Source organism: Pocillopora verrucosa, chromosome 1 (genome assembly GCF_036669915.1).
Source record: "Pocillopora verrucosa isolate sample1 chromosome 1, ASM3666991v2, whole genome shotgun sequence".
NCBI lineage: Eukaryota > Metazoa > Cnidaria > Anthozoa > Scleractinia > Pocilloporidae > Pocillopora > Pocillopora verrucosa.
Window position 1 is genome coordinate 23392511 of NC_089312.1, and position 12359 is coordinate 23404869.

General features: G+C 36.5%; 2 protein-coding genes across 4 annotated transcripts in view; one reads left to right on the forward strand and one right to left on the reverse strand.

Moving 5' to 3' along the window:
- On the reverse strand, window positions 1-8971 carry LOC131796684 (glycine receptor subunit alpha-2). Of its 3 annotated transcripts, none has more exons than XM_059114292.2 (11): window positions 8872-8971; window positions 6834-6927; window positions 6619-6715; window positions 5370-5449; window positions 4487-4554; window positions 3918-4135; window positions 3490-3572; window positions 3101-3247; window positions 2589-2806; window positions 1374-1535; window positions 1-1021 (listed from the first exon to the last, which is right to left on the reverse strand). In XM_059114292.2, the coding sequence occupies exons 3-11, from the start codon at window positions 6696-6698 to the stop codon at window positions 764-766; spliced, it is 1314 nt and encodes a 437-aa protein (XP_058970275.2). In that variant the 5' UTR covers window positions 6699-6715; window positions 6834-6927; window positions 8872-8971; the 3' UTR covers window positions 1-763. The 3 variants fall into 3 exon arrangements, with proteins under 3 accessions (XP_058970275.2, XP_058970276.2, XP_066021018.1); XM_059114293.2 differs by lacking the exon at window positions 8872-8971 and adding an exon at window positions 7276-7410; XM_066164921.1 differs by lacking the exons at window positions 6619-6715; window positions 6834-6927; window positions 8872-8971 and adding an exon at window positions 6491-6612.
- The window catches only part of LOC131796685 (gamma-aminobutyric acid receptor subunit beta-3), a 20075-nt gene continuing 13562 nt past the window's right edge, over window positions 5847-12359 (forward strand). Inside the window, exons 1-2 of the mRNA XM_059114294.2 lie at window positions 5847-5919; window positions 7157-7214. The gene's annotated coding sequence lies outside the window, so the exon portion shown is untranslated. The remainder of the gene's footprint in view (window positions 5920-7156; window positions 7215-12359) is intronic.

Genomic DNA, 12359 nt, shown 5'->3' on the forward strand with positions numbered 1-12359 from the left:
AGTCATGTTTTTTTTTGTAGAATAAGTATCTATTTAATAAGGCTGCATTTATCTGAAACGCAAGAAACAATCCCAGAGAACTTTCGTAGCAACTTCTACGTCAAAACAACGGAGTTTTTCGCTCCGAAAAATCACACTCTTATGGTCTAACAATGTTTGGTCAAATTGCGATTAAGGGCTGTAAAAGACTCTGTTTTCCTATCTTTCCTTACCATCTGAAAGAAGGCAATTATTATTTGTTATTTTCTTAAATGACTACGTCACAGTTTATCCATTTTATGCATTTTTTTCTAAACTTTTCAATTCGCAATCCGGAAAAATCTTTTCCACCCTTCGACATAAGTCCCTACTAGTTCAAAATTACTCCTTTTGAGTTTTTCTACCCAAGTATTAAACATATTAACGATAGTTTTTAGCTATCCAAGAATGAATTACAGCGAACAAGCAGCAGAAAAGCGTCCAAAGAAATAAGCATTTATACCTTATTCCTTTAGAATTGGCTGAGCTTTCATTTAGTTCACATTTCCTTAGAAGCCACAACATGTCGCCTTAAATCAAAGCAATTTTTTTTTGTCAATCCTAGTATGAGCATAATAAAGTGCATATCTCTCATTCGGTGATATATGTCTTGAAAATTGGCGATGCATGCAGCCTTAGCCACCGATTTAATCGATATCAGTTGAAAAAACTTTCAAGCGCGTGCGAAGCTAATCAGATTGGAGATTAAGACGAAGGGAGAAAACTTGTGGGATGTTGGACTCTTCTACTCCTTTTCGCCTTCGAAACTAATAACGGAGTAAAAGCACCAATAAAAAACATTGAACACAAGATATGCAACAGGGAATAATATACGAGAGACGCGATCGATGATGCTTGCATCACTCTCCAGAAAAGCAAACTTCACGAGTTCCCTAGTTTTCCCGAGGGCCCCAATGCTGCCGCTTTGCGAACGCTCAAAGTCTTTCTCATTATCAGAATTGTCGTCTTTCTCACAGCGTCTTGGTGATGTTTCGCCATTGTCCTGAAAAACAGTTTTTGCAAATACGAAGATGATCAAAGTGATTTGTAATACAATTCTTTAGCGGCTGTTTCCTGTTTCTTCCCAACCAGCTCAGAAATCGCGAAAATATTTACAGCTCTACGTGGGGTTGAAAGTCGCAAATTTACGCCAAAGTCCTGGGAGAAAAAAAAATTACTATCCAAATCCTATTACTCTACCAGCTCCCCCCCCCCTTTTTTTAATCTCGCTTTTTCCCTACCCACTGAGCCACTGTCACAAGAGGAAAGGTTATTGTACACGAATAATTATGTGCGGATAGCCTGATGGTGGCAATAACAATTTGATCATTTTTGAAACGACATTTTAATGTTACCTGTTTCAGAGGTATCATTTCCATATCTAAACTGTTGTCTTTTTGAGGCCCTTTCAGCTTTCTTTCGGTATGAAGACGCACGATGACGTATTCTCCAACCGCGCCAAACACGAAAAAGAAAGATATTATGAAGTAAACATCGATGGCCTTGATATATGACACCTAGAAGAGGAAACGAGGAAAGAAAGCTTAGCTCTGTGCTCTTACTTTTTTCCTGTTGTTGTCTGACTCGAAGAGACGAATATGTTTATGTAGCTCGCGCGACATTATTATTATTGCATGACGCAGCGGTGAGCGGATTGGACTATGCACGCGCTGAGCATGAACATGTGAGTTTTACAACAGATCCTACGGAATGATGTACGGAAAATGTCATTCAAAGTTACAAGGGCACTCTCCTGTTTGAGAAGACGCTTGAAAGATCTTTCAAGCGTCGATGACGACGTAGTTTGGTTTAAATTAGTTTTGCATTTCAATAACTCTTGCTATCTGCAACACCTGAAGTTGTTAAAATGTGGTATTTCCCTCTAAAGTTCCTGTATATGCTTTTACTTAGCGGTATGTACCATAACTTCAACTTCTTTATGATTTTTTTTTCTTTTTTTGATTGAGCAAAGCTAAAGAGACAAACAGTGTAAAAATATTCTAGTAAATGAAATGGAAGTGTGAAAATATGGAACAATCAGTATATAAATGCTTTGCAGGCATTAACAACGCTGAAAATCAAAATTTTGAGAATATTAAGATCATATGCTTTTTGGTAGAAGAAACTTTGGCGCATCAAATGCTAGATCGAGGGGAGTATGAGCCATATATGGTGCATGTTTTTTAATATATGCCACTCTTCTTTTGCAGTGAAGATCATTGTGCTAAAAAACGTTTTGAGTATGCACTACATGTTATTTGAAAATAGCCACACTTTTAGTTCTTCAAAGCATACCAATAAATATAGATGAATGATTGTCACATAATTCTGCAGTATCCCCGCAACTTGATGCATGCACATTAAAAAATACATAATCATGATAGAAATATTAAAAATAATAATAATAATAATAATAATAATAATGCAATTAAAAGAAATGCTCGTTTGTAAGCAATGTATTTTGGAAATGTAATATGCTAATTAGCTTCGAAACAAGGCCTTGTCCAACCCGCAGAGTTAAACACACGAGGACAGGGTTTCTGCCATTTTCTTAACCCTGTTGCCCTCACCTTAGGTACTGAAGACCGGAATGAGCCCATAAGTGTTACGATGGTTAGAACTGTTGTAACTCCCAAGGCTACACGAGCTGGAACTGCGTCCTGTGCGATCCAAAAACTTAGCCAGGAGAGGAGAACTATCAGAACTGTCGGTGCATATATCTGGATGAAGGCGTATCCAAGACGGCGCTTAAAGGTGAATTCTGCCCACAGGTGCGTATAGTCTGAATCTTGTCGAAACAAAAAGAAAAAATGTTTTTTTAATCATTTCTGTGTACTCATAAAGCTGCATTTTACAAGAAATTAATTTTTATAAGCAGCAAGGCGACCACTAGTTCCTGACTATTGAACAAACGATCGAGCGACCTAACAAATGCTCCGTCAGGTTAGTGCCCACAGCTACGCTTGCAAAAAAAATCAAAAAGACTATTGCCATGTGAATTGTATTCTCTTCATTGTTAACATGTTTTTCCTCATCAACTTCTTTGCATAACTTGACGAACAAACTGAGTGCGAATACTTACTTGAACCGCGAGTCCCATAAAGTACTATCGCCCTTCTGGTCTTGATGTCTCTCAAAGTAAACTCGTTCATTTCATCTTCAAGAATGACGATACCTTTCTTATCTTTGTCTTTCCAAAAATAGTCGACTTGTTCAATCGGATAAGCATCTAAAGGGCACATACGGCTGTTAGACTGCGAACTGTGTCCTTAAGTGTTACCACAAACATATAATAAAAAGGTGCGAATTGGCGATAAGATGTCGATATCAGATTTAAATCTATTCGTCATGAATTTGAGTGAATGTAGCCTGGACTTTTCACTGATTAGAAAATTTGGCCTAATATGTCAACAAAATATACATTTAAATCTCCTGGAAGAACTTGTTTAATGAAAAAAAAGTTTACTCAACAGCTTAAAAGTGTCAGGTTGCAAGACTGTTTGTCCAGTGGGTAGTCCCTCAGATCCAACTGGCAGTTTGCTGTCATGGTTATCCTGCAAGAAATTTATAAATTCAGTGACTATATAAGTTTTCTCGTTTTTTTATTTTTGAGTGTCATTGTTTTGTTAAGATGACAAGTCATTTACCTACTTTGGGTATATCTTCTACATTTAGTTGTAAGAGCGGGATAATATTCTTGACTTTGTAGTTTATTTTCATAATTGGCAAGTTTTCACTCTGCAATTTCTCAACATAATAGTCTAGGAAAGCTTCCCTCTCTATTTGAGTTGCGCATTATAGTGTCTCGAGTTTTAGGTTTGGCGTCTAAGGGTCATAATGTATACGCACATATAGAAAATTATTTTTCGATTTGTCTTTGAGTAACTGGTGTTCGTTACCTTGAACTCCAAGTGACCTGACCGTCAGTCCTAATTTTTACTCTGCTGTTATCAGCTGGTACGTTGTGAAAATTGGCTGTCTTGATATTGAGAAAAAAGGTATCCGGCAGCCAGATAAGATTTCTGTAAGATCCGGTCAAGAAAATTGGCTCTTCAAGGGTGTGGTTCAAGCGCGGGTCTCGCCAGTACTGACGAAAGAACACGTCAACGGAGAAATCCTGCAGTACAAACATAAAGGGTTTCTCTGACTTCAAAACGATCAACCGTTTTTTTGTTTTGTTTTGTTTTTGTTTGTTTGGTTTTTTTTTTTTTTTTCATTCAACATAGGTAAACTTTATTTTTCGCTCAAAAAAGGCGACTATTGCACCAAATATGCTGCGAACTTTTAAAATTTCAGATTCCTAGAAAAACGGCATGTTCTAACATACGATAAGTAAAGTACAAAATCTCCCGCAGGATGGGACGGTGGTCTATTTCTTGCTACAGTCAATGAAAATGGTCGGGTAAAAACTTTGCGCCTAAGGCGGGTGATTTTGAAAATTTATTTTAGCTCCTGATCCGTTACTTACCATATCAATTTCCCTCACTTTTCCGAAATGTACCACGGACATGTCTATCGTAATATTCAGTTGTGGTCCTATGTTGAGGAAAAAAATATTCGCTTATCCTGCGAAGAATATGATACTTCAAAAACTGAACATTTTTTTTAATGAAAAGAAAGAACATTTGATGGTATAGTCTGATTTTCAGGGTAAGTCGTGAGAAGGCCTGTTATCGGTAATAGTCACTGAATTAACGACGACCCGAAGCCGAGTTGTTGTGACTCGAGTGTACTGAGTCCGATTACGCCGTTCGTGTTAACTGATTTGTGAGTTTACTCGTAATTTTTGATCGGTCACGAGACTCACGTGGGTCAGTCGTGATTGACTAGTTTCGATCCGTCGGTATTGTTACGTTGTTCTGTTCAGGGGAATCTGAAAACCAGCTTTCCAGACTTAGTCGCTGAAAACAAATAGTGCTATAGGTTAGGCATTACGCATGGTTCCAGTCAATAGCGTAGTTCGTAAGTCGATGATGTTCGGCATTTGATTGTTGAAATCCCTTTTCTCGTCGCTCAGTCGTGTTCAGTCAGTCTTGCTGTGAAGTTTTTAGTCTTTCCGATGTAGGAGGCTTGACCGTTGGTGTACTTAATCTTAAAAAACCGCGCCCTATTTGTTTTTAAGTTCTTCTATGTCTTTGACGTGTCTCGGTAACTGACGTGGTGTAGTGATAGGATTTTAAAAACCCATACATACACATAGAGGAAGGGAAGGCAGATATGAGGTGTGTTTCATTGCTAAGATTAAGCAAAATGTTCATCTAGAACTAATTTAGAGAGTATATTCAGTGATACTGAGCGTCATAAAATAAGTAGAAACGATTGCAAATTCTCTAAAGATAGAGATCCATTACCTTTGTGAAAAGGCCTCAGCCGTTTATCATAGTGATCCTCGTGAAATAATTTCTTCATAGTCTCTGTAGTGCTCTTGTAGCTTCAATGAAAAAACGAAACCGAAAAAAAAAAAAAAAAGAATTTTAAAGTGATCTGGAATAAATGAAACATATGCATACTTTTATTTTCCCTAGGTATAAAAATATAAATAAGGATAACGAAAATTGTTTCAAGATGTATTTTTATGCAAACGATGCTTTTGTTTCACGGCATGTATTTTAGATAACTCATAATTATCGAAAGGTCTCAAGGAAATTTCATTGTTGGAGGAGAGTATTAATTATATTTTATAAGTAGATTAAAACAATTCTCCCCATGCAACTGCATTCACGACACATATCACACAACGAGACACACGCACACGCACGCGAAATTGGTTCCTTTTACAGAAGCTAAGCGAAAAGCTCACTGGGAGGCTCGTCCTTCAGCCAAAATCTGTGCCGGGTTAAGCTGATTGAACGTTGCTTTTTGTGGGGAGTAGGATATATTTTTTGTTTTACAAAATCGCTGGTAAGTTGACTTTCTTTCGAGCTTTCGTTTCTTAACTGAAATGGAGGTGCATCATCATGAACTTAGCACTTAAGCCATGAATCGGAACATTCTCAACACAGTTGTTGAACTTCTCTACGCATCGAAACAGTTATCTCGACTTTATTTGAAACTTTTGCACTGAAAATTTTGGCTCAATGTGAAAAACACAAGGAGTTCGCGACGTCTCTAATAAGTTTAGCGCAGTTTTTACATCCGCTCTTCTCCTAACATGTTTAAACTCTACATTAAATATTAATTTGAAATTCCTTTCACTTTCTTATCTCAATGCAACCACATGTTTGAATACATTTTCAGGGTGGAAAAGGCAATCATAGGCAACCCATCTTTTTCAAAATCTCAGCTCCTTGTTCGATGTTATGTATCACTAAGTTCGGAGTTTAATTCTTTGAGAGAAAACCTTATAAGTTTAAGTTTTCTCGATGAACGCGTTGTATTTATCTAAGCTCATCATGTTTCCTTATTAACTTTTTTTGTAATGTGGCAAATAAATAAATACAAATTCACGGGAATAAACGTAATCTAAACCTACCTTGAAATTGACACCTTTTACTCCATTTTATGTACTTTTCAATTACTTTGCTATAAGACTAAACGATGGGCTGAGATCTCTTAGCTTCGAAAAAAACATATACGCTGAAAATTGAATTCAATCAGTACCTGTCCGGTGAAGGTGAAGCTGCTATATATAACTTGAAATACCATGCCATGAAATAAATACACAAGAATGTGCGATGCATTGTAACCTCTTGCTAACCTAAAAAAAAAAAAAAAAACAGTTATGGAATAAACAAACTCGCTCGCCTTAACGTGAATAGAAAGATCATAATCTGGATGAAGAATAGCAACCGCCTAAAAACGCTGAAGACACGCACCGTCGGCTTACTGATGTTCCAGCTGATGAGGATATCGTTAAACAAAGAACATTTATGCTGTTTTTATTTCTTTCCTTGCTTTAAGAGCTTTTCACTGCAAGGGAAAACACCTTTGTTGAAGCTCAATACTGATCAAGTCTTAATTAAATTTATACATAACTATTCAAATATACATTTGATATATTCAAAATTATAATGATATTTACTCTACGGCTTCCGAAGTCGATTTCCTCTTTTTGATAATAGGTGTACGTAAAGTATAAAATGAAAAGAACGTTTATCTTACCAAATATATAATTGCTATTCTGGTTTGTCATACTTAGATTGGATAGGTAAATTGCAAGACATAAAGGAAAATGTGTCTCATTCCTTAGGCTACAGGTATTGTGTGCTCATGAAATTATTCTGTTTGTTTAATTGTTGTGAAGAGACGCACAGTTACCTGCTACTCTTTGTAAATATCACTACATTTTTAGTGCAATGCACTGGCAACCGCTAATAACAATGATTGCCGTGGGATTGAAGGCTTTGGTGACATTGATGGTTCCCAGTGAAAATACCTGATGCCAGATGAGTACTTCTGTCACTTTTATTTTGTCATAGAAACCGCATATGCATCTCCGGGATTTTATGGATTATACCCAATTAATAATTGATCAAACTCGTCCGCAAGGGCCGCTACACAGCTGGAAATAACAATAACTCCTTTCTCATGGAGCAATAAGCTTAATGCATGTTTACGTAAGAAAAGCCATATTCACCCCCTAAGCCTCGTCTCTCCGAATCACCAATGATATCAGAAGAACGCTTTCCTTAAAGCGGTAAAAAGTTGGCAAAGATTCAAGTGTAACAAAACTTCGGTGTGAATTTTCAAAGGGAAAAACGAGTGAGGGCTATCGAAAAAATGCTGTAATGTAAACTTATTCAACGGCCTTGCTTACCACAATGTTGATCAGAATGTCTTTGAAACGAAAATTTTTGAGAAGGATATCAATTATGTTGTGGTAGTTTATGAGATGTGCATGATAGAATCAATACCGAGTCTCGCCTTACTTTTTCGTACTTTTTGATGAGAGATTACAGGGAGATGTCAAATTCGCTTTGCACAGGCGTGGAAACATAAAATAAACGGCGTTCAAATGTTCTTTAAACTTTGTTAAGGCGACAAAAAGGTGGTAAATTTCAATCTTGGTTTTCTAAAGACGTTTTAAAAAGAGAAAGGAAACAAAAAGTCACTGAAATTACCTCTTACAATCATCCTCATATAGTTTGTGTGAAAAATTCAAGTTGCAGAACAAGGATTCTTTAATCCTTTTTCTAACGTACGTTAGCAGTTTCACTGAATGAAGCAAGGCTGTTCGGCCAGCGCCTTTTTTGCCGACTTGTGTTGTTGGGCCGGCATTTGTATTTTTTGTCGTGTTTTGGAATTGTTTTTTTCTTGTTGCCATCTCCTTATGGCCAAATAACTGTCGTATGGCGGCCACAAGGGTGTCTGAACACTCAAACTATATGAGCTTCACATTAGAATACGACCTAGTAATATAGAAAAAGCTGCCTGACACACAATGCTTATCGTCATGCCAATTTGTGTAATTTCTTGTGGAAAACCTTAAAACGAAAAAAAAAATTATCTTGAGCAAATTAAACAATTTTTACCCACTATTCCTATTTTCTGGCATTTCACTTACAGCCGGAACTTTTCGAACATTGGTGATGCGGGTGAAACGTGATGAAATGGAACTTATGTTCTATCCATTATGCAATTACACTGAAATTAACTGGCTTCCAGACTATTTCAGTTATGCTTTCGTTTTCACTTTGCTTCGCGTTTAAAATCTTGCGAACACTCTTCAGTTAAAGTGGTTAGTGACTGGAACGCTCAAGCTACCCCTCGCCGGCATTTTCTTTTTTCCTATTTTTGTCTTTTTGGTGTATTTTAATTGTTGGGTTTTCTCTTTTTGTTTAATTTTACATTTGCCATTTCATTTTGTCCAATTCCTATACGGAAGCCCTGTTTACTGGCCCTGTGGCGTGTTACCTTCTAATTTTGTCGGATGTTATCAACGGGAACGCGCTCTCTTCCTCTTGAGTAGGCTTCGATTTCAAAAATGCGTCGATTTGAAAGAAAAAAGCAGTTTCCTAGCCATTTCATATTAAGAAAATAATTGAATGTGTATTTATCACTTTGATACCAATTACGAATTCTGCAAATAGAAGAAACGCTGTGGGTCGCGTCCTTCCAGACACTCAGACATAATTGTACTAAAGTTTCATATACATCTCGTACACGCTGCGTTTTAGGAATGAATACCTTTTTCTAGATACCACATCGTTTTCTTTTTAGGGTGCTTATATCTGAATAAATTCTAACTCTTTCCTGGGCGTAGTATAATTCGAATAAATGCTACCCGACCAGTAGAATCGGATTTAAAAAATATTTGCTAGTGGTCAGTTTTCATTAACATGTACATAAGGTAATATGGGCGTCTGAAATAAAACAATCCCGTGTATGAGATAACCTTCCCTACTGATGTAATTCAAAGTTTATTTTGCGAACTGGAGAGTCATCAAAACGTTAATCAGACGCCAAAAACATGAAATGAGTGAAACAGGTGTTTTTATTTAACTAGCAAGTAATAAACACCTTGCTAAATTTACAAACGTTACTCCATTTTAAATTATCTTTCTATAGTCAAAGTGTTGATTTTTTGGCAGATTTCTTATTACCTATACCAATCTAGATCCATCCTTTAAATTTCGTAAGTTCTTACTTATGCAATAAGCAATAGACATTTGAAAAATTAATATTGATATTATCTCCCTCTTTTTTTTCAGTAAAAAGTTATTAGAAATGTTGCATGCTTTTGGGTCTGTTTGCTAGGCGTTCTAGTTGAAAAAAAAACCACAAACAAAAAAAGAAAGAAAAAAAAACTGAAATCTCAGCCTAAAGAAATTAAGATCTCGTGCCACTAAAGTCTGGCCATTTTATTGAATTCTAGTTTCCGAGGAGAAACGTGTGCATGTGAATCCTATGCTTTTCAGCAACCGCGACATTGAAAAATTAATTGTTAAATAAAACATGCATATATCGCCCGCAAAATAGCCGGACACTCAAGAGACATACAGCCTCTGACAAACATCGACTAAATATTTGCTTAAAGCAATATCACTATAGCCCAGTAGAAGACACGTGCTTCTTAAATTTGTCTCTCCGATTGGCTCCTGAACTCCGGAGATCAGCGAACAAGCATGCTGAGAAAATATGGGTTGCGCACCAACCAATTCAGAGGAAAAGTTGTCGTAATTATTACTTTTGAATCTCCCATTAATATAGGAAGAAAAAATTGTCTTAAGCAGAAAAATTCACCTGCCGGATCCCTCATGAATTATGTCTGAATAGTGAGAATGAAGAGTACCTGATCATAAAATTAATCAGTTGCAATTTATGGTTACATTGTTTGAAAAAGCGGACCACTAGAAATGGTCAGAATGTTGAAAGCTTGTAGAGCGAGTCAACCGACTGATAAACAAACTTAATCCGTTTTCCTCCCTGCAATGTGCTCTCAGTTACCTCACATAAATATGGCGCTCTTCCCCAGTTCGCCGGCGACTTAGTAAGTTAAATTGTCTCATTCATTTCCAAATTATATGTGGAGCGTCGCTATTAATTTACGCCGTAAATGTTCGTTGTTGGGTAAGAGGGTTAGTTGGACTCGAATATCAATCCCAACATGGTGAACACTGGACTGATCGTGTCAAAATCATTAGAATGCATTCCATTATGCTCAAAATCAATGATGTGAATTTTGTTCTTTCCTCCATACTGCCATTTATTTACGTCGGCTTGTCTGAGCCCAGCAATTAGCCATACTATGATTGTGGTATCAAGAAGGCCCACAGCCACATTCACTACTTTGATCCGTTGCGATAAAACATATAATGGCCCTGGAAAGGCAAACACACTTTATTGACTTTAGTTTAAACTTTTTGCCGGCATTTGTGCTCACAAGTTAAATTCTGATAACTTGTGCGATATCCAAATTTGATTTTAGTTTGGGTATATATTTTAACTAAAATAGTCTACCGAATATTGATACGAATGTATACACCACCCGTTCAGCTTTTTGGAAATCAGTAGACAAATCGGGCTAGGAAAATTAATCTTCTGCAAACGAAATTGATGAAACGGCTTTTATCTAGATATACGGATAAGTAAAAGTATATAGGGAAAAGTTATTATCAGGAAAGATTGAGTACCAAGATGTATTTCTTCAACAGTAGCAAGTAGCCAATATGGATGCAAACTTCGGATGATTTTGCCTGTTTTCTGAGAACAGGGTTACTTATGATACGCTCCTATGAACTTTAGCCCTACTGATTACTTTAAGGAATTTTGATCAGATGATAGTTGAAAGAAAAAAACCGGCATCTACGTTGTTTCATAACAGGTTTCTGTTACAATATTCAATATATAAAGAAGAGCCCACATTCTGCCTATAGAGATGTAAATTACTGTCTGAATAGCAGCTGCCTCTTTCTCAGAAGAATGTTAAAATAGATCCTTTGGAGAATAGTAGCTTGCGTCAAATTCGGGTGAAAATGTTTCGTGTTGAAATTATATAAATTCTGGAGAAAAGGTTCTTCACGGGTTTTTCGCACTTTGTAATAACCCTACCCTAACCCTCTCCCTTCTTTAAAGCTATAAGTATTAGGGGTGTGAATGTTCCGTGTTTAATGTCAAAAACTCTCCTCGAGTAATGGCACTTCTTCTCATTCAATGCATTACGCATTCTGTGGCTCTGATGTGGCTTTAAGTCTCAGAAACCACGTACTTAAATGTCCAACCTTGCGCTTAGCAAGCTTCCCTGCTCAGCTGTTATGCACTGATGTCTTGTTAGATGGATTAGGCTTCAACTTCGCTGCATACCTTACTCAGGAGTTCAACTTCCAGGTCTCTGAGCTAGTTATGCTGTTGTAAGGCAAATTCGCCTCGTTTGAAAATCATGACGTGGTCTAAACATTAAGATTTCTCCGCATACTCACGTGAAGGGAATATTTTTGGCTGGTCTGTCATAGCGTAGTTTGATAGCATCCTTGTAACCAGGTTTCTTTCCTCATCAAAAAAGGGATGGGCGAGACATTTATGTTTCACATCGAAAGGACAATACCTCTTTCTTTTTTTTTTTTGTTATTGTGCTAAGGTGAAAAAGCAGCTATTGTATTTCCTTTTGAAAAATTGTACCTACTATTTATTCTGTCAAGACCTTTCTAATGGAAAAAGAAAATGTAAACGTATTTCGTATATTTTTTTTCAAATGGCAACATTTTTGAAAACAGGTGTTTATTTAATTAAATAATTTCAAAAAGATCATTTTTAACGGTGTATTATGTAGGTAGAATTTTGGATTTTGATTATTTTGATTATTATCATTATTATTAATAATTGTTATTAGTTATTATTTATTATTATTACTAGTGCCCCAGAACATTCGTAATGCCAACATCATGACACTCTTCAAGAACAAA